The sequence below is a fragment of the Malaya genurostris genome, chromosome 3 (assembly GCF_030247185.1).
Source record: "Malaya genurostris strain Urasoe2022 chromosome 3, Malgen_1.1, whole genome shotgun sequence".
NCBI classification, from domain to species: Eukaryota; Metazoa; Arthropoda; class Insecta; order Diptera; family Culicidae; genus Malaya; species Malaya genurostris.
The window spans coordinates 262,314,612-262,336,668 of record NC_080572.1 but is presented as its reverse complement, the minus strand read 5'-3'; the positions used below and the strand labels follow the sequence as shown (position 1 = coordinate 262,336,668).

The following is a 22,057-nucleotide window of genomic DNA, read 5'->3' as shown; positions in this document are numbered from 1 at the left end:
AGAGTTGCGAGTGAGCGTTCTTTGATACGATAAAAGCCATCCTTGGTTATAGGGTAAAGTGTGTTAAATATTGTACACCGTCACTTGAAATGGCGAAACAAAAACCGTAAAAAAAATTCTAAACTAGACTCAAAACCGTTATTCCCAATCTTCCGGTGACCTACGTGAGCAAAGCACTGTTTCATTCTGTATGTTATACTAGTTAATGCACAAACAATCCCTTGGTTTCTTTCAAAAATCGAAGAGAACAATTTGGAATAGAATACCACAGTATTATATATGAGAAAGGCATCATTACACCGCTAGGTGGATTAAAACAGGTTTTCAGGCTCACGAATAGTTGTAACGTACGACTTATTCTTCAATACCGATTTATAAATAAAAACGCGGTGAGCGAAACTCCAGTGCTCCATGATGGAAAACTACTAGGCGGGAACAAATCTTCATTCTTCTACTTTCCGATGCCGTGTTCAGTTTCTTTCTCTTCCTTGTTTGATTCCAGTCTAACCAGAGAACAAAATGTGTCAGATTTCTTTGCGCAATCCTGTATTACGAAAAATGCCGAATTGTAACAAAATCAAAAAATTTTCGGTATTCTCTGTAAAACTGAAGAAAAAACTCACATTCTGTCAATTTAAGAATAAAACGTCCTGAAACCAAAAATTTACATTACCACCGCAAAAATGAGGTTATTTTTTTTCGTTCAGAGTAATCAAATATTTTTGATGAAATTTGGATGGAGGTAATTGACTCACTCTACTTTAAATACAAAATTCAAATGAATTTCTTTCAATACTTTTCGATAAAACATGAGTTGCCCAATACATACTCGGAAATGGGTTATAGCATGATCGTTTCGAGGTGTAATCACGAAATATTACGTAGGTTATTACTTATGCATTTAGCCTTGGCAACACTAAGTGTTGCCCGGTGGATTTGATATTTCCATCATTTGACATTCAGCAAAAAAAAAATGGAATTAAACGTGAACATTTTCGTGCAATGACAAAAATGCTTCAATTAACTTCGTTCGACTTTCGGCAGTGTAGCATCATCCTATGCGACTGTAAAAAAGGGGTATCAGGAATTCAATCGTGGACGTAGTTCGCTTACCGATGAATTCAAAATAAGTAGTTTTTCCAGAAAACATCGAAGCTGTGAAAAAATCTGATAATGGTAGATCGGCTTGTGACGCACCGGGAAATGGAGGCAGCTTTGAACATTAGTTTGAAAAGCTTATATGTTATTTTGCATCATTCAGTGGTAAAAAAAATTTGTTCACGTTGGATGCCACATAATTTGACAATCGCTCGAAAGAAAATACTCGTGTCGATTGGTGCAAATAAATGTTGAAAAATTCAATCGAGGTGCTTCAAATTTGATGTATAACATCTACACAGGAGATGAAACGAGGATTTACTCATATGAGCTCGAAACTAAACAGCAGTCAACTGTATGGGTGTTCCAAAAAGAACCGAATTTAATAAAAGTTGTTCGCACTCGAAGCAATTCAAAGAAAATGGTGGCGTGTTTTTTCGGTATAAACGGGCATACTGCTACATATCACTATTTGTTTGACAAAAGTTTTCTTTGAAATAAGGAAAACAAACGCAAAATCATTCTTCACAACGATGCACAGTGGGAAAAAATCTATGAAAACCCCCAAAGAATTCTGTAACTCATGAGCTAATTGAGATAGGTCCACAAACTAAAGCGTTTCTTATGTGAAAATGTCCAAGGAATTCAATGGAATGGTTTACAATGGCCGCATGAATCGCAATCCTGCTCGTTTTAACCCAAATGTACAGCCGTTTTGGGGTTTCCTTTAACATTCGCTCTGTAACTTCTTTTCAAGTCGAGTGCGGTATTTTGGAATAGCCTACTTTCATGTAAAAAAGTCTGAAGAATCGATTAGAAGAACCCACACTGGCCGCATGAAACGTTTTGATGACTATTTTACCCTTTTTCCTCCATTTTATGGTATTTCACTGTAAAGCGGTCTTAAATCATTAACATATTGGAAGTTTACTAAATCTAGCTTATTTTATGTGAAATAGTCTGTAGAGCCGAATGGAAGAACCTACACTGGCCGCACGAAACGTTTTGATGACTATTTTACCGCTATAGATAAGCTAGATTTTGTAAATTTCCAATAAGTTTTACCGAGATTTACGGACGGTTTACAATAAGATATCATGAAATGGAGGAAATGGGGTAATATAGCCACCAAAATGTTTCGTGCGGCCAGTGTACACTCTTCAATTCGATTCTCCAGACTTTTTTACATTAAACCAAGCTATTTCAGTAGACCGTACTCTTTTCAAGTTACAGAACAAATACTACAGAAAACCCTAAAACTGCTGGGCATTTGGGGTAAAACGAGCAGGATGGCGATTCGTGCGGCCATTAAAAATCATTCCATTGATTTTCTCGGATTTTTTTTACATAAGAAACACTTTTGTTTGTTGTCTTTTTCCATGGTTCCCGATTTCTTTGCGGGTTTCCTTGGTTTTTTCCTACTGTGCGATGATGCAAGCTCTCACATATCGGCTCAAACAACCGAATATTTGAATACTCAAAATGTCGAATTGATGGCGCACCCGCCGTGTAGTCCTGACTTGGCACCTAACGATTTTTCTTTGTGCCCTACCGTAAAGAATAAACAGCATGGAGCGCGATTCAATACTCCTGAGGAAGCTGCTGTAGTGTTCAAAAACCATGTTTTAGGGGTACCTTTAGAAATGTGGGAAAATGTTATGAAAATTGGTTCAAGCGTATGCAAAAGTGTATTGACCATTTAGGGGAATATTTTGAAAAACATTAAAATCATTTCCGATCAAATATATCACTGCTTTCATTTTTAGGCTAAATACATTAGTCACAACCCTCGTATAACCAATCATAGAGAAGAGATTACCCTACAAATTGAATAAAATTATTTGAATGTGTGTGACAATACAACACCCGGAAAAAAAATGCTGAAAATTTACCCTATTCTTTTTACACATCGTTCCAATAATTACCAACTGTTTTTGAGATAAAGGGTTTTGAAAAAGAGATAAAGGGGGGGGGGGGGGGGTGTTAGAGTCGAAACGATTAATCCATAATCATTTTTGCGATTGTTTTCCCACAATTATCGTTAAACAAAATAAATTCAAATGTTTTGCATGCTAAAAATCATCATTCGAACAACATTTTGTATTTTTATCGTGGAAAAATATTGAGAAATAAGTCGGTGAAAAGGTATTTTTGAGTTTTTGAGGACGCTTCCAAAAAATCATGATTTGTGATGTCAACTCCATCTCAGCGCATACTAATCAAAAGTGAGCAACTGAACGCAGCATAGTTAGAGTAGGAATTTTCTAGACCCCAACGTGCCTGTTTGATTTTTTAATTTTTTTTTAATTTTTGGTGAATGTTCAAAAAGAAAACTACGATTTTTTCACGAAAAAAAAACCCCATTTTGTAGCAGTTAATCCTCCTTAAAATAACAAACAACTAAAACGAAAACGTTGGGGTCTGGTTTTTTCTATGTTAAAAATTGGGGCGAAATTTGAAAAAAATTGGTGCAATAATTTTTGAATGACGATGGACACGGACTTTCAAAACCTGCCTTCGAGAAAAACGCGTTTAAATTTTTTTGTTTCTAAAATCAATGGAAAAAATTTACTACTCAAGGGAGCCCGTAGGGTCTAATATTTTCAAAAAATCTTTTTTTTTCTTTTATAATTTGTTATAATGAAACATTTCAAGAGAGTTTTGTCAAGTTTTTAAGTCAATCGTAGTAGAAATCTTGGGCCTGTGCGCCGAGCTCTTGCTTCATCTCAGAATGAGATATCCATAGATAAAGGTCCATAACTTCCAGAGTTTCGTTCCAAAAGGCTTGAAAATTTCACAGAATATTCTTGAAATGTTTTACTATAAGAAGATATAAAGAGAACAGTGAATGATTTTTCCAAAGTGTTAAACCCTACCCACCTCTTACGAATTCAAATATTATTGTTCTTGTCCAGGAAACGGTATTTTTTATTTTTCGTGTGAAATTTGTAACAAACTTGTAAGCTTGCTTTAGATTTGCTATCATTGTTAGAATAAGAGTTCAAATTACTTTCGGAAGGTTCATCATGTTAATCTAAGACTCTTGATCTATAAATAATTTGTACACCTATTCAAATAATTGAATTATGTTTTCATAAATATTCAAATTTAAGACTCGAACCCTTTTTTCAGTTATCGCCCTGTTCGGTGATACCGGTAAGTAAATGAGACAGGTTGGGGAAATAATTTACCAGAACACAATCTAAAACCCCGAGATTGAATCGAAAACTCACAACAACCAAAAAACGCCCCCCCCCCCCCTCCTTTAAATCTCGGCGCACTCCACAGCCGAGTCAATCGATAGCGGATAAAATCTAATTTATTCATCTGATCCCGCTACAGGAAAATTTTCGAAGCCGAAGGAGCGCGCTTATTCATCTCGCAGTCGACGCCCCGACGTAATGGGAAGCGACACATTTTGTTAAGTGGAAAGTTTACAAAACAAGTTCTACACCTTACAAGTTGTTTACCGGAGGACATTCGCACAGTCTCGAAGTATTGCACCGGCTCACGATGGCAGGACGTCATAGCACAAAAGATTTGCTCAGGTAGGTACCGCGTACCGCGCGAAAGACGAGGTGGGGTGGCCTACCGGAAAATGGTGAAAACCGTATAAAGATGAATTTTAATGTCCGCTGAAAATGTGTCACGATAAACCAGGTAGAGTCGGGCATGCCTTGTTACTGTACAATCGGCAGGAACGAACGAACGAACGAAGCGGATCGTCGGCAGAATCGTCCTGTTTCGTTTGAACAATCGTATGCAAACACAATGGTAGAGTGTTTCCCTCCACTGCACCCGCTGCTTACGGATGTTTACCTTCCAGATGACGGACATACGGTATTCTTTAGTGCTGGTCGACAAATCGGTTTGCCGTAGAGCGTAACGTGCCCGTACAAACCGAAACCGTACTGTTAAAAGTAGATGGAACTTGACTGTTGGCACTTGTTGTTGTTGTTGTTGTTATTGTTGTTTAATCATCGTATGTAGTATTCTCCTGAGGTCACGTTGTTAGTAAAGGGATAGGTAAAGTATTGCTAAGCTAAGAACATACAGCTACAGTATAATACAATCTGCTGAATATGCCGAAGCATTTTAGTGGAAAGCGACCTAGGGTTGTGTGTGTGTGTGTGTGGGAATAAGCGTTGGAGTGATGCGTTTAGGCAAAAGTTCGTCGCTTCTTTTTTTTCGCTCTGTACATAACTTTTTGCATTTACAATCTAGTTAAAATCAAGTGCTCCAACTTGTCGGTCTAAGGAAAACACTGCTATTTTGTGATGCTATTTCATCCTAATTATAATTGGCACTGTCAAAATTATGTACAACCTGTCTGTTTAATGCACTCAAAAGTGCTCAACAAATGGCGTGAAATTGTTACTGGTGTGAACTGGTGGAATAATTATGCTGGTGAAGAAACGGAGAGGAACATCCTACATGAATTATACAAATATGTCAGTTATGATGACAGCATGACGTTGTACACAGGCAAAGGTGCCGGTTTTATTTAGAGAGTGGGTGATTTTGAGCGCAGAACAGGTGTTAGGTTTGATGAATAGTGCTGCGAAAGCCGATTTTTACAGCGTAGTTGGCCGGGAGATTTTATGTTCTCAACTATAGATATGAACCGATGCAACTGGTTCGGTTGTGGAAAGCCTCACCGCGAATTTCAGATATGGGATGGGACGTGAAATGCAAGTAAATGTGTGTTGTTAATAAATAATTCTAGTTGATTGCAACAATAGGCACACTTTTTGGTTTTGGGTGAGAGCTACCACTTCACTTTCAAACGTGTTTATTTTCATAGTGAGTTAAGTAATAAAAATTGGTAATTACGCACTGCGAGTGCTAATTAGATGATAGTTGAGAGAGTCAGTAGTTGGTTGTGTGAAAAATGAAAATTGTTTGTTTGTTTGCTGATTGGTGCGCAGTTCGTTGCGCAACTGGCCGCAGAGCAGCACTGGCAGGGCCGTTGCACCGCCAAATCTTAGCATAGTCGGAACGTTGGAATTTACGCTATTGTTACTATTACTATAGTCTGAGAGAAACACGTTACTGTTAGGGGCAGCGCCGGAACCGAGATGGCCAACCAAGGCACTGTTCTCGTTCGTGCTGCCACGCCTCTGCGAGCCGGACGAGAATATGCCACTGACAAAGCTGCTCCGTCGGGACGTTGACTGATACAGGCTGGCAGTGGACAGGAAGCCCCGCCCCGGGACCAGATCGTTGCCGGTGGCTGTGCCCGTTATCGACGTCATCGACTCCATCTCGAGACCCGCTGACATCAGTAGCAGTAGTAGTAGTAGTAGTAGCAGTAGTAACGATGGCGATTGACAGTTGAGGTAGTAGCAGTTGATAGTAGTAATAGCATTGTAGAAACAATGTGATTCAGAGCGCAAACAACACGTGTCAGGTGGCGCAAAAAATATGGAGCAGAAAAAAAATGGATGGAAGATCTTAGTTCTGGCTGTTAATGAAATCAACTATTTGGGTTTCAGGCTTGTTAAAGTACTGCGCAAACAAAAAGAAAAGGCTGTGTGAAATAACTGTATCTACGTTTGTTTCTGACTGTTATTGAGACATTCTAAGTCATATATCTATCTTAGAGCAAATTCAGCAGCTAGAAGTTTTATATGGAAGTTTAATAATAGAACTGAAACTGGAACAAACGTATCCCCAGCAAGAAAAATCCTGACAAAATTAAAACATATTTTTTTCTATATTTAAAACACGAGTGAAACACTGCTGGGGCCGCTGCTGGCAGTTTTTTCTTGTTATAAAATACAGATTTAAATTTTAAAACTGACATAAATTATGCATCTAGAACTAGAACACTGCTGAAGAAGCCCTTAGTTTGAAGCGTATTTACTGTGACACTAGAAAACGGATAAAAAAAACATAACTCTTTACCAACAAAAAAAGCACTTTTGAAAGCGTTTATCCATCAGTAAGCCGGTGCAAGAGTCGTAACGACTTGTTTTTTTTGTGTGTAAAGTGCCTTGAGCACATATTCACCCGTTTACTGCAATACAAGTTTAGTGTTAATTAATTTGAACTGTCAAACACGACTTAAGGCGGTACGGTGTGCTTATTATTGCAATATTATTTTTCATATTTTGAATATGTTTTATTTTTGTTCAAAAACGTCTCTCTTTTTCCAGATCATTAACACTTTTCTCCTGCACTGAAACCTTGTCTTTCTATGTACTCTTTTTTTGGGATTCTTGGTAGATTATTTTTGTCTGCTTTTGTTTAGCGATCTCTACCTGAACGATTCGTTATACAATCCTATTTAACATTCGACTGGAATTCTCATTTAGGATTCAATTTAGGTTAACTCTAGGTATTGTGATTTGGTAGTGATACTTTCTGCATTTTATTATTGAGCAATTCCATACGAAATCGAAGTTCGATTTATTCTTGCATTTCTTGATTTGGCTCAAACTTTGCATATTTATTTTTCATGATCAAAAGAAACAATTTGCTTCATTATTTTTGACAAGGGACTAAGCAAAAACCTCTTGAAAGATTTCAATAATATATTTTTCTGAAACGGTGGTTTCGATCAATTTGTAGTTTTCTGCAATGTTTTAGGTAGTTATAAGGACCATGTTAAAATCACTGTTGTCACTGTTGACAAAAATTTTTGTTTGATTTTTATTTTAAAAAGAACACTTAACCTCAAATGTCCTAACAAATGCATTTTTTTTATTTTTTGATATGTTGTAGCTGAAGTCTAAAGTAAAATACTGTCAAATTTCTAGAATGGAAAAATAACAACAGAGTTTTATGTAAGACCACCAAATTTCCAATACTATCGTTCTCGAGATACAGCGGTTTGAAAAAAGGGGAAATGTTTTGTTATGCAGACTCAACAACCCGCATGAACGGATACCGTTAATCAACCATACCATATATCATCAAACGTCAAGGAGTAAGGTTTGGATGATACATGAAATCGTTACAATAATGAAAACTTCCCGTTTTTTTTCAAACCGCTGTATCTCGAGATCGACGACACGACCTGCCACTCGTCTATTAAAACTGTATCGCAAATCTGACTACCCCTCAGTAACTCGAAATGTCAAAACGAAATTACTTGAAAATTTGTTGAAACTGGCAATTCGATTTGATAAATTATTGATTTCGAATAACAGATACCTTGGGTACTGTTATTCAAAAACAAGTTTATGTAGATAAACAAAACTAACTCCGAATCGATATATACCAGTCGCGCATTTTACTACTTTGCCTAAAAACAAGAATCGGCCCTTAAAAGTTGAGTGAAACGCTATGTTTTTGCGATACGGATAAGTTATATTATTTTATTTGCACCACCAGTAATTTTATGCACCGGAAATTTGATACCAAAGCAGTTACCAATCAACTACATCATCATCTCACACCATTAGAAAAATTCAATAATGAATTGAAACTTTTGCATAGTTTTCATAAAATCTTTAAATTATGCGACTAAGAATTTCTCCTAAGATCGTATCATCAGCATTACTATTTTTTCGCGTCATTGAGACAAACTTTTGTTTTAATCTTTTGCTAACCCTAGAATAGTTTTAGTATGACATCTGGATAATTCTTGGAAAATTCTCTTGAGAAGACTTGAAACGCATCTCCAATAAAGATCTTCATGGAAAACAATCAAGCTTTCTAGCATGATTTAGCAGAGAAATAACATAAATGAATGCATTTTATTGTTACTGACTCAATGTATAAAGGATATTTGAAAATAGCTAAAATTTAATACAGGTGTTTCAAATAGACATCACAGAACGCCGCAATTTCATTATCGTTCTTTTCCCATTGATTTAAACTTCTGTAAGGGTTCTTCTAGTGTTACGAAATAATGTTTTTGATCTCAATTGAATGCATAATAAACGAAATAAACATCCTGCTCCACGTTTTTTTGAGTTTTAGAAACATTAATTTTTCTTGATTATTAGCAAATACACATTATAATAAATTCAGTTTCGTCTTGTGTCCATTTTATTGCAACAGATTTGGAAATATGTGGCTGCACACAAGAGAATAGATCGCTTTATTCCGAAATTAATCCTATTTTTTCTTGCATTTTCGTGGCTACTGACAATGGAACGGGATAGGTTTCCAGTTTGTTTGTTTATTTATATATATGTGGTTCCTTGACAAATAACGCATAGCAACCAGAACAGTGTTGCCTAAAAAGAATAATTTTATCATTATCAAGGGGCCGCTATATTGTGACGGAAAATCACTCACAGACACTTTTTATTTCGATTTTTTTTTGGAGTGCCTGGTCGTGTCGTCGTCGAGATCCTTAACATATAACAAAATTTTGATCATTGGAAATTTAGTGTTCTTTCATAAAATTTTGTCGAAAAATTTTAAAGTTTGGAACGTTTGTCATGCTTTTTAAAAACTTACATTATTTTGAAAATATGTAACTTTTTCAAATATTATTTCTCCATTTTAGAAATTTGATACTATTTTACTTTGGACCTCAGCTATAACATATATATAAAAAAAATCAAAAGTTCAATTTTTGAGATATTTGATTTTAAACTGTTTTTTTTAAATAAAAATCAAACAAATTTTTTTTTCAATCGTGCTAAATTTTTTTACATAGTTATTACCTGAAACATTTCAGAAGACACCAAATGGATCGGATCCACCGTTTCTGAAATATATATTATTAAAAATTTCCAAGGGATTTTTGTTTAGTCCCTTGTCAAAAGTAAGCCTAGAGTAAAAAGGACAAATTTATGATGCAAATTGTTTCGTTTGGCCATGAATAACACTTATGCAAAATTTAAGGCACAAATCTCCAAATAACTAGAGGAACGTGCCACTTGAGCCAATTAGTTATGATTCCTGATATATCACTTGATATAATAAGAACTGTGTTCTATTAAAAATGGATCAGGGTCATTTCGCCGAAAGCCATTTCGCCGAAAGCCGTTTCGCCGAAAGTCATTTCGCCGAAAGGGTTATTTCGCCGAATGCCATTACGCCGAAAGCCATTTCGTCGAAAGAGTCATTTCGCCGAATCCTGAAATCGTCTTGAAATCGTAATTAGAATTGATTTAAATTAAAGACAAACGAAAGATGATAGCGTTAACGCCCGTTTTGTTAACTTACCATTGTACTTCTTGAATAATGATTGATTGTTGTACTCTTGAATAAAGATTGATTCATGAACCTCAGAAAGTAGTTCCCAAGAAAACTTGTTGACTGTTAGCTAGCAAGCATCAAAGCAATTGCATAGGTGTATCTACCAGGCAAATGTAGCTGGTATTTTCCGTTTATTAAGTGAAAATGAAAAAATACTAATGCGGCTACGCCACATCGTTTTAGTTCATGTGCTGTCCGACCTCGCTACCGCTCGTTCGGACCTAACTAAAGCAAAGAAACCTAGCTTTGAGTAGACCGGGCAAACGAGGCGGTTACAGGTTTGTATGCAAGAGGCCGCCGCTTCCGACGGCGGGTCGGCGGCCGACTCAGCTGGCGTCGGCTCGACGGCTTTGTGCCGCCAAGCCATCTTGGCTTCGGTTATGTGGCTGCGCCACATCAGTTATACAGGAGACATAACATGCAGGAGATATGACCCTTACGGCAAAATTACCCTTTCGGCAAAATGACCCTTTCGGCGAGATGACCCTTTCGGCGAAACGACTTTCGGCGAAATGACCTATTCGGCGAAACGACTTTCGGCGAAATGGCATTAGGCGAAACGACTTTCGGCGAAATGGCTTTCGGCGATATGACCCGCTTCCATTAAAAATGCATCACTCAGTTTTGTGTGTAACTTTTTATTATATGGATAAAAATTGGTCAAATTTTGAAGAAAACTAGATTTGTGTGTAACGTTTACAAACACAATTTTTTACAAAATTCCGTTACAATCTACCAACTGTTTATCGAGATGGCTTCCAAACAAGAAAAATTGCGCGCTAATGTAGAGAATCCAGGCCAGGAAATAGTTAGGAATCGACAATTCTACCTTGGTCCGGTAAAATTATTTAAGGAAACCCAGATAACCCCGCGGTGAGCTGGCGGCATAACAAATACACACCCAAACCTCCGTTTAAGTAAACTTTTTTTTCACGTTAACTTCATCTACGTAACTCTTTTTACGAAGTAAAACTCAAATTGAAATCGTTTCAAAATCCAAGATGGCGACTTTCGACGGATAATTAATTTGGTGAGTAGAGGTCGAAAAACGATGTTACAAACCATGTTACGTTACAAACCATTACAATATATAGCTTTTTTTCGACCGATTTCATGAGTAGATATCGAAAAAGGATGATGGAAGTCATTTCAAAATCTAAGATGGCGATTTCCGGATAATTGATGTTTGTTACAAACCATCACAATATAAAAATTTTTCGAAGGGGTTTGATGAGTATAACTAAAATTATAAACATTCTATTGATAGCAAAAAAAAATCACAGTATATTTTGAAATACAATCATTCTGTTGTTGAATTGGATCAGTATCCAAAAAGGAAAACTGATTGAAAAAAGGACATATGCATGCAACTAGGTAATGAAAACCGCGAAAATGTTACCGCTGAGACGGGACTCGAACCCGTTGGTAGCTCCTAGCCGGGGAAATTGTTTGGCCAAATTAAAGTACCCTGCATACGAAAACTCACGAAGAGACAGCCTTATTGACTAGAAGAATCGAGCATGTTTCGCTTTACTCGGCCACCACAGCACTCAACTATAGCCCTATCTCTATGGACACCCATCCGACAGTTGCATTCGCTTGTCATTTTTCTAATCTGTTTTTCTTGTTGGATACTGACCAAATCTAAACCACAAACGAATTTCCAGACATGACAGTCACTATCTTTTTTTGGCGCACTTCTACGGTCCTCGGTGAAACTGGCACCAATGTTGATAAATAGGTTGCACTGCTGAGTTCCCGTTCGCATTCATAATGCAAATATCAAACCGTGAGAACCCTTTCGATTCGTTTGCTTTTATGGCACACTTTGGTCGAAATGATAACAATGCAATTAATCTCGCGCTCCACCAAGCGGTGAGTGCGGTCATTTTAGAAAGTACCGGGGACGAACCAGATTTTTTCAAATATTTGTAAGCACATACATGTCTTTATTATTTATCTTTGTCTAAACTAGCTCAAGACAACTTTACGTTTTAACAAGACTAAAACAAATCATTATTCTGTTGTTAATTTCTTTATATCTTCAATTTGGATTTTAGACTGTTTCACTCTTGTCTTGTTATATAATTAGTAAATTTTGCGACTAACTTTGCATTGTTGTACAGAATCCCTTCGGCTATGGCAATGAATTGTGTTAGTGTTCAAGTACTTTGCTGATATGAACCAAGCTGGGTAGCAAACTTTTGTGGGTTGCTGAATCTGCAAAATTTCACTCAGGACGACATTCATTCCAAGCAGTTTAAATACACTCAATGATTGAGAACACGGTGATTAGCAAACCGGCAGGAATATAAAACTGAACATTTGCATTCCACGGTTCTATTGGAACGATTAAGAACACCATTCATGAATGGCTAGCCGACCTGCACCTGAACTGCTAATCACTATAAATTTATTTCGATGTATTTCAATTTGTTCAGTACGTAACTGAAGCAACTCATATCCTTCATTAACATATATTGCCCAAATTAATACTACCTATATTTTACATACTCGCGCCACACAACGAAACGTGGAGCTTTGACTGTTTGAGCTTTGGAAAAAGTGCAATGAAACAATGTTTCCATGTTTCGTCATGTCTTTATTTTTGAACTCGAACATATGCACATTGATTTTGGTTTAGGACGATAACGATCAAAATCTAGTACTAAACGATAAGTATCACATTGATGGAATGCTCACGTATTGACAGTTGAACACAGAAAGCCGCATTGCAAAACAACAAAATAAAAATAAATTTTACAGATCTACGATGGCAGATCACAGCGTGCCATGATGGTTCAACAAAAAAAAACTGAACTGACTGACAATTATTTTCACATTCATAGGCAGAAACGACACTGACAGTTCATGGCTAGAAACGGGTAGAAACATAAACTACGGCGCCATCTACTTTCATTCGAATTCCATTGAATCTTCATAGTTTGACACTTGAGACATAGCACACCTATCGGACATTAATCGATACTAGAGATTCAACGAGAACAAAAGCTTACTGAATTCCAGCATAAATAGTAGAGAAAAAAATAACAACTAAAACAGAACGCAACAAAAACATTTTTACTGAAACAGCTATAGAACGATGGAAATATTGTTTGTTATGTTAATGTTTGACATTTTGTTTTTGCCTGAATTTGCCTAGGGTCGCGTGTACTGTGGAGTCTTGGACTAACTTTGTAAACTCACCATCGGAATTTTTCTTGGACAGTGCCGTTTCCGCAACCGAGTCTTCACTGAGACTGGGGTTCATGGGTCTACCGTTGTTGGTCACTTCTTTTGTGAGAGTTGATGAGTTCGGTTGTATTGGATTATTTTCAAGTGGAATTGAGCATTTGGCATTCGAAATGAATTGTACATGGCGGTTGCGGTGTGGAGAGTAATTGTTCAAACCGGTCAGTGGGTGGATTTTGAGAGTTTGGTTTTATTTTTTATTTTTTTAAATGTGAGTTGTGTTCCGATAGAAGTTGAAAGAGAAAGAAAAAAATATGAAAACAATTGCGCAAGTTGAGTATCTGTAGCTACTACTATTACTAGGAAAATGATAGTATTTGATGCTAGTACGGTTTGCTATCGTTCCATGTAAATTACTAATGAATTTTGTTTAGCACGGACATGTTTTGTTTCGCAGGGGTTATGTGGATTTAATTTACTGTTCTTAGTAGAGAGTTACTGCCATGCCTATGGTTAAAAATAAAGAAAATGGTGCTGAAAAATGGCTTACTGATTAAGAGATTGGCAATAGACAAAATATTAAAATTTCGCATTGGCGGGGAGATTTGCATAATATAAACGATCGTGTTGAAAAAATGCCTTTCAAAGGTTCACACAAATCTTTTTCTGACGTCCGCGATAGTAAAGAATGCAAATTCAACACGTAATGTAACTGCTTTGTTGAGAAATATAGGTATTCACTTTTTTATGGTATTCCTTGGAGATTTGAATACTTGCATGGTAATGCGTTATCGAAATCACGAAAGTAAATAGTAAGTTTTGCGGTTCAGCTAACAAAGCATTTAAAATGTGTGCTGTGCTAATTTTGGTTATTGGGGTTGCTGAATAGTATTGGTCATGTTGGTGATTATTTGAAAATATCTAACAAATTAGTTACATTGCATACATGATGGTAATTAAGTTTAATACCAATATAAATGCTATAGAGAATTCCATTTTCGAGAATGATAATTTTTTAAACTGGAAAGAATGATTCTCGTCATCCGTGTGTTGGAAACACTAAGAGGATTTTAATTGCAGAGCAGTTCCTGAAATGGGTAACTAATCATCAGACTTCACGTACTTCCATTCCATTCAAATGAAACTTGACACACAGCTTTAGCGTAGAAATTTCTTTATGCACTTCTTTGTACTTCAAAATCCGTTATCTGAACAAACTGGTGTCTAAGAAAAAAATATAGGACATTGACTGAGCACTCTAAAAAAATAAATCTGAAAAAAATCTTGAATATTTTTTCAAAAGTTAGAAAATTAGTCTAAAAGATCTGTTAAAAATAAAATCGCTTCTTTAATTTTTGAACTAGTTATAAATATCGACATTTGTTGTTAGTTTTGTCAAAGACTCTCTAAAAACGAACAAGTTTCAGTTTAAATAATTTGCATTTACAAAACTTCAAGCACTCTGTGAAAATTGATATTTTATTTGTTGCTTAAATCGATAGATATAGTATCGTACAGGGTGGGCCACAGAACTGTCAGATCGACTAATGACATATCCCTTTGGAAACGTCATTTCAAGACAATTTTAACATGAAACAGTATACATGAAAAGAACGCACTGAAATTGTTCAGCTTTGCATTCAAAGTAACTTTTTAAATGTGAAACCCAAACGTAGGCACATTTCTCCTTAAATGAAAGCGTTATCAAGCAAAATCGTCGGTTCTATGCCACTGAAAACCTTTAATTACTTGAGGAACAGCCTCTGTACGACCAAAAAGTTACAGTTTTGTGTGGTGTTTGTGCGAATATGGTGATTGGTACCTATTTTTTCCAAGACGATGAAGGAGCAACGAAAACTGTTGATGGCAGTCGTTATCGAGCCATGGTAAATGATTTTGTGATGTCCATTGTTCGTGAAAATGGTTTGAATGGCTACAGGTTTCAACAGGACGGTGCAACATGCCATACAGCTCGACTAACAATCGATTTGTTACGACCATTGTTCCCCGGATCACCTGATCCTGGACCCCGATCTGACGCCATAAGACTTTTTAAGGGCTATTTGAAATTTAAGCTATACGCTGATAAGCAAAGAACCATAGCTCAACTCAAAGACAACATACGATGTGAAATCGCCGTTATATCGACCGTTACATTGTCTTTAAACTATGGAAAACACACATTTTGTGCCCAGGGTAAAAAGGTGGTCACTTACGCGATATCATTTAAAAAAATCCTTGAACTTTGAATCCTTGAATCTCCTTGAACCGAAATGAATTATAATCGAAATAGAAGTGAATAAAAAGGTTTTTTCATAATAAAAGTTCAGAAACATATACTTCCACTTTAAATGGCCCATCCTGTATTTCAAAGACGAATATCGAATACTTTGAACATTTTTTCCGTGCCTAATTATTTTTCATTAGCTTCTTCTTGGTCAAATTTTTGTACAGTTATCAGCTTACGAGTTACATTTGATTTACGATTTACGAGATTTGAAGAAAATACTTTCGCCCTTCTGAAAAGAAAGCAAATTTAAGTTGAACCGGTCTCTCTATCTGAGTCAAATTAATGGCTTGCCGTACTAACGACATGTACAACGTTTCATCTCATTTGGAGAAATTCGATTCTGAGTTTGTCATCTTTTGCCATATTTTTTGGAATTCCTCAGTACATTGAAATCGAATAACTTGAAAAGTTATTAAAAAGCTAGAAATGAAAAGTTTTTTTTTGCGTTGTCGAAAACTTTAGGAATGCAATTCTCTTTAAAAAATGGATTCTGGGACTCAACAAGTCTAAGAAGGGATTTATTTATGATACCACCAGATCTCGACGAATTTATAAGACTTTCGTTATCAGAGAGGAAATGTTGAGAAAATAGTTCGGTTCGCTCAGAATTTAACGATCAACATATCAAATCAATAATAACTGTTCCTCTTTGTTTATTGTTCTACCTGTCTGTTCATAAGGTTAGTTGGGAAAATTACCCAGTAAATTCGAACATCGGACGCATCGTGCACGAAAGCTTTTGATTGCGTTTCGAGCTTACATAGTATATCGATAGAACAAAAGAGTGAAGATATACCAAAGCAGAGAGCGGATATCCAATACTCAGGTGATGAGATATATCGGGGTTGGATTTCCAACCTCAAACATAGGGCCAGAGTTTTTCTGGCCCTAAGAGGCGAATGACCTAAAGGTTAAAGCCTCCATGATCGAAACAAAAGAATGTTTAACACTCTTTCACACCCTATCGGGGAGACGTCGGCTCCAAAATGCCTTGCTTGATATTCCTTCGCTCTGTTTCTCTAGCGATACATAATGTAAACATTAAGCTTTTTTAGGTCGACGCGGTTGATGCAAATGGTGCAGAATTGTCCGATGACGGGCCGATCGAAGCGCTACGATCGGCCCCATATCGTGCTCAATCGGTCCGATAGTCGGGCCGATGATCGGACTTATACGGGTCGACAAATTTCACTGGGTATGAGCGAGCTGTTATATTACTTCATTGCTTACTATGATCAAGTTGGATCCATTGTTCTAAAGAGAATTTACTAAATATTCTGAGTAAAATGAATTGGAAAGGGAAACACTCTTTTTGGTACACTCTTTTTGGTACACTCTTGATATTTGTTATTTTATTTTCTTATATTGACTTACTAACGATACCTGACTTATTACGAAAATAGCTTCGTGTTATAAACTTATAACGACTTATCGATCGGGTTCCTATTATTCAGTAGAGTTGTTCTATATCGAAAAATAATAGACCTGTTTTTTTATTCCGTCATTGTGTTATGTTAATTTTTATCATTGAGATATTAAGTATTAATAATAAAATTTGCTATTGGTTTGCAAATCTTTTCTATCCGGGATAGTATTTGTTTGATTGTTGGTATTATCTGTTTTCCAATTTTAAAGCTTAATTAGCGATGATCTACAACGCTTTTTTGTAATATATCGAATATTATATTTACTGTTCATAATGGTTGCCATTTGCATTCTTTTTTCGGCTTGAATACGTCTTACTTTAGGTCTTTGTGGGGGGCCTTTTCAAAATTCACACTGTACAAGAATTAATCACGAATAGCTATTTTTGCATTCAACGCAGCAACGTAATTTCTTCTTCATACTATCGAAAATATCGTCAATAATTTGAGATAAAATTTTTAGTAGTATGAGATAACCGCAAATAACTCAAAATTGAAGATTTCTAAAATGTTTGGTATGGACGAGCATTAAGGTGAAATTCAGTGCCAAAATAAGCCGTGTAAATTTTTGACCGAAATTTGTAAATTTGAATTGAACGAATCATTGCACAAAGCGTATTGTGCAAAACCGACACATAGAAATACGGAATATTTTCAGTGATTGAATGCAGTTGGTTTACATTTTTTGTTCACTAGTAAAACAGACATTAACTATGTTTTAGGGTATAAAAAATCATCGTTTTTGCGATTTTTTCCTAGCGTCCATCTTTCAACAAAATAAATTCAAATGTTTTGTATGATCTTAGCGTCCATCTTTCAACAAAATAAATTCAAATGTTTTGTATGATAAAAAGCATCATTCGAACAACATTTTGTAATTTTTTCGTGGAAAAATATTGAGAAATATGTCGGTGAAGAGAAATTTTTGAGGACGTTTCTTAAAAATTATGATTTGCGGTGTCCACTGTATCTCAGCGCAGACTAATCAGAAGTGAATACACCGAAGCAGCATAGTTAGAGTAGAAGTTTTTCTAGACACCAACGTTTCTGTTTGATTTTCTCATAATTTTTTGAATTTTTGGTGGTTGTTCAAAGTGAAAACTACGATTTTCCACAAAAAAAAAACCGCCATTTTGTAGCGGTGTAAAATCTTCCCAAAGTAACAAACAACGAAAAAGAATACGTTGCGGTCTAGTTTTTTATATGTAGAAAGTGTGTGCAAAATTTGAAAAAAATTGGTGCAGTAGTTTTCGAATGATGAAGGACACGGATTTTCAAAACCTGTTTTCGAGAAAAACGCGTTATTTTGTCTATAAAATCAATGGAAACAATTTATTACTCAAGGGAGCCCATACATTTTTAAAACATCACATTTTTCTTCTATAATTTGTTATAATGAAACATTTCAAGAATGTTTTGTCAAGTTTTTAAGTCAATCGAAGAAGAAATCTTGGGCCTGTGTGCCGAGCTCTTACTTCTTCGCAGTATTAGATAAGCAAAGATAAAGGCCCATATCTTGCTAAGTTTTGTTCCGATAGGCTTGAAAATTTTACAGAATATTCTAGAAATGTATTACTATCAGAAAATAAAAAGAAAATAATAAATGATTTTTCAAAAGTGTTAGACCCTACCCGCCCCTTAACTGTAGCATGTAGTGTGTCACTATTTCATTGACACATTTCGTTGCACTAATTGGTTTGCAACAAAAAAATAGACCATATGGGAAAGGGGGGCAAAGCTTAATATCTCTTCTGGTTTATGGTGCCAGTTACCGAACAACAATTGGCATTTCGTTTTCAAACACCTTCGAATTTTACCATGCGTTTTCGTCAATTTTTTTTGTTATAGAGTATTATATTTATGACACTAGTCTTTTGTTTCGATACGTCGCACAGTGGTTCGAATCAATAAAAACGTGGACATAAATCAGTAGCTGCCAAACGGTTCTTTTAATGTATATAGTTGCTTTTAAGAAATTTTTTACAAAAATATATACCGCGTAATTTGATTCTATCCCTAATTGTTCATGGCCTACTTTGACAAAAAATATAACCATAACTTTTTTTTCTGAAGAGATAGAAATTTTTTTCTTCTACAAAGTTTTAGAACTATTGAAAATAACTTACTTTGTCAAATACACCAAAAGTCTAGGTCATACCGTTTCGGATATACAAAGCGTTTTTATGGCAACTCCTTTAAAATCAGTTATTTTATTCATAACTTGTTTCGAGTTACTTTTTTATGCATACTTTGTTTGGAATAATTGAAGAAAATAAAAAATCCCATATTTTTGTTGAAGGTAGTGCATAGGTTTGTTGTTTCCTGGCAAAGTTATACAACATTTTACCTTTTTTAACCTATGATAAAACCTCACACCAAAGCGAAATATGCATCTTTATGCAGCTGATTTTTACAAAATTTATAGGAAAAGATATGCCCAAAAATAAAAAAAATCTAAGTGGAACTTGATGGATCTTTTTTTAGGCCTTTTCAAAATTAGTTTTAGTTATTGAATTACGACAAACCCCTTAAAACTAGTTTTCTAATCATAACTTGTTTCAAGTTATTTTTTATACATTGTTTGGAATAATTTTAGAAAATATAAAATCCCATAATGTTGTAGAAGGTAATGCATAGGTTTATTCTTTTTTGGAAAAGTTATACATCGTTTTACCTATTTTTACCAAGGAAACCTTGTATAGAAGCGAAATATGCAACTTAATGCAACAAACTTTTACAATACTTATAGGAAAATATTTTGTCCTAATCCAATTTATTTTCCAATGAGAATATCCTGAGTACTATTCGTCTGACTCATTTTCACTATGGCCATGCTGAAACCATGAATGGTTAAGAAACGGGGGGCGTCACGCGTCTGCTATTTCTGTAACTCACTTTTGCAGTGTGCGTAGAGATGGGTAATTCGCTCCTGAGCTATTCCAATGAATCGAATATTTAAAGCGAGCTGATATCTCACAGCTCTTTTTAAAAGAACCGCAGCTCACCAGTTCACCGCGCTGGTAAGCAGGGTTGCCAGGTTCACAGATTAATCTGTGTTTCACAGATTTTCAACCTTTTGCACAGATTAAAAAAATGGCACAGATTCTGAAATCGATCACAGATTTTTGAAATTGATCACAGTTTAGCACCAAAAATTATAGAGCGGTAGGAAATAGTGAGACCTTTTTCTTGCCTACTAAAATGATTCCAATCAGCTATTATGAAAACGGGGAAACGTGCCCAGATTTTGCACAGACATGTTTTTGGCTTGATCACAGATTTTTGAAAAAATGACATGGCATCCCTGCTGGTAAGGTGGAAAGCTACGAGCTGAATGGATCTTCGGCTCTTGAAGAGCGAGTTATAAATGAGAAGAAATGTGTGCATGAGCTTTTGTTCGTTCTTCCAAATGGGCATCTATCCTTCTTCAACAGAATGAATGAACCATCCGACTTCCGGATCCGAAAATATAGGGTAAAGTGTGTTAAATTTTATACCACCACTGAAAAAGGCGAAAAACCGTAAAAAGAATTCTAAATCGACCTCGAGTCTTCTCCAATTGATAGTTTTTATCAATAGACAGTCAAACGAACCGATTTCGGTTATTCTTTCAAGAATCGAAGAAAATTATTTTTAAGAATACCACAGTATTATATATGATAGTATGATTGATATGAGAAAGGCATCATTACACCACTAGGTGGATTAAGACAGATTTTTTAATATGTGTTGAATTTTTGATGATTTTTCGGAATTTCAATATTTAAAACTAATTTTGAAAAGGCCTAAAAAATAGCATCGAGTTCCACTTAGGTTTTTTCTAATATTGGTAATTGTCAAAAAGTAAACAAAATAAAAATCACAACAATTTGCACGCCCAAGCAAGCATGAGCTTGTTTATGCGTGTTTACGCACACTTTGTAGTAGATAATAGAGGTAAATCGTAGATGAATCTAAAAAAACTGTTTTAAAAATAAAGTGAATAATTCTCAAAAAATAACTTTTTCACATTATTTATATCTTCAGCAAAAATACTTCAAATTTTTTTTTCTTCAAAATGAGATAGAAAAAAATTTTTTTTTGTGAAAAAAAAAATTTTTTTTCTCGAAATTGGTACTACCACCTTAACAAAAGTTAAGGTGCCACTTTCAAAAGAAGTGTAATATAATCTTTTAAAACTCCTTCGAGGACACGTTAGCTATTAAAAATCAGTGAAAGTCAGTACAGACTTTTGAACGTCTTTTTCAAGTTTTGGACCACTGTGCGTCGTTATAATCATTCGAAAATTTCAATTGCACGCGAGATATCTTAATTCATATTGAACATAAACAAATTTCGTAGTATTTCATAGTGCTCTTTTTTGCGCTTCAATAACGTAGGAAAAAGTTTTTTAGATCATTCTGAACAATTACTTAACGTAACGAATAGGGTAACTGAGGTATTTTGGCCAATTCATATATTTTGGTCCACCTAACAAAGTTTATGGATTTAATCGATGTTAAGTAATCCATGTCGCATCCATGTTTTTCAAAGATATTACAACATTTGGTGGATAGTTTTACAAAGTGGGCCAGAATTAAATCAATCCTTAAGTGGGCCAAAACATCTCAGTTACCCAATTTAAGATAAAAATATTTTTATACGCCATAAATATCTCATTTAAATAGTGAAAATAATCATTAAATCAAATTATAAAGTTGAATCTATAAACAATGGTATAATAGTTTTTGTGTGGATTTACGCACTCAGTTGAGGAAAACTTCGCATAATCCTTTATATTCATAAAGGATTATGCGAAGTTTTCCTCTACTGAGTGCGTAAATGTTACTGGGTAAATGTTACTGGGAAAACAAAATCGATTTTTTATTGAGTACTTTTTGCCATCACTTAT

At 35.4% G+C, this 22,057-nt stretch overlaps 1 protein-coding gene across 26 annotated transcripts in view; it reads right to left on the bottom strand.

Moving 5' to 3' along the window:
- LOC131438950 (potassium voltage-gated channel subfamily KQT member 1) overlaps positions 1–22,057 on the bottom strand; it is an 892,435-nt gene that overhangs the window by 151,524 nt on the left and 718,854 nt on the right. For 10 of the 26 annotated variants that reach the window (XM_058609372.1, XM_058609374.1, XM_058609376.1 and 7 more), the window contains 2 exons: positions 13,468–13,554; positions 6,152–6,373 (listed from right to left, as the gene is read on the bottom strand). The exons of 4 other annotated variants lie outside the window; for them this stretch is intronic. In XM_058609372.1, coding sequence (XP_058465355.1) covers positions 6,152–6,373; positions 13,468–13,554 — 309 coding nt within the window. Of the gene's footprint in view, positions 1–5,935; positions 6,374–13,467; positions 13,555–22,057 lie in introns of all 26 variants that reach the window. 12 more of the 26 variants (XR_009231015.1, XM_058609367.1, XM_058609370.1 and 9 more) reach the window with 5 other exon arrangements.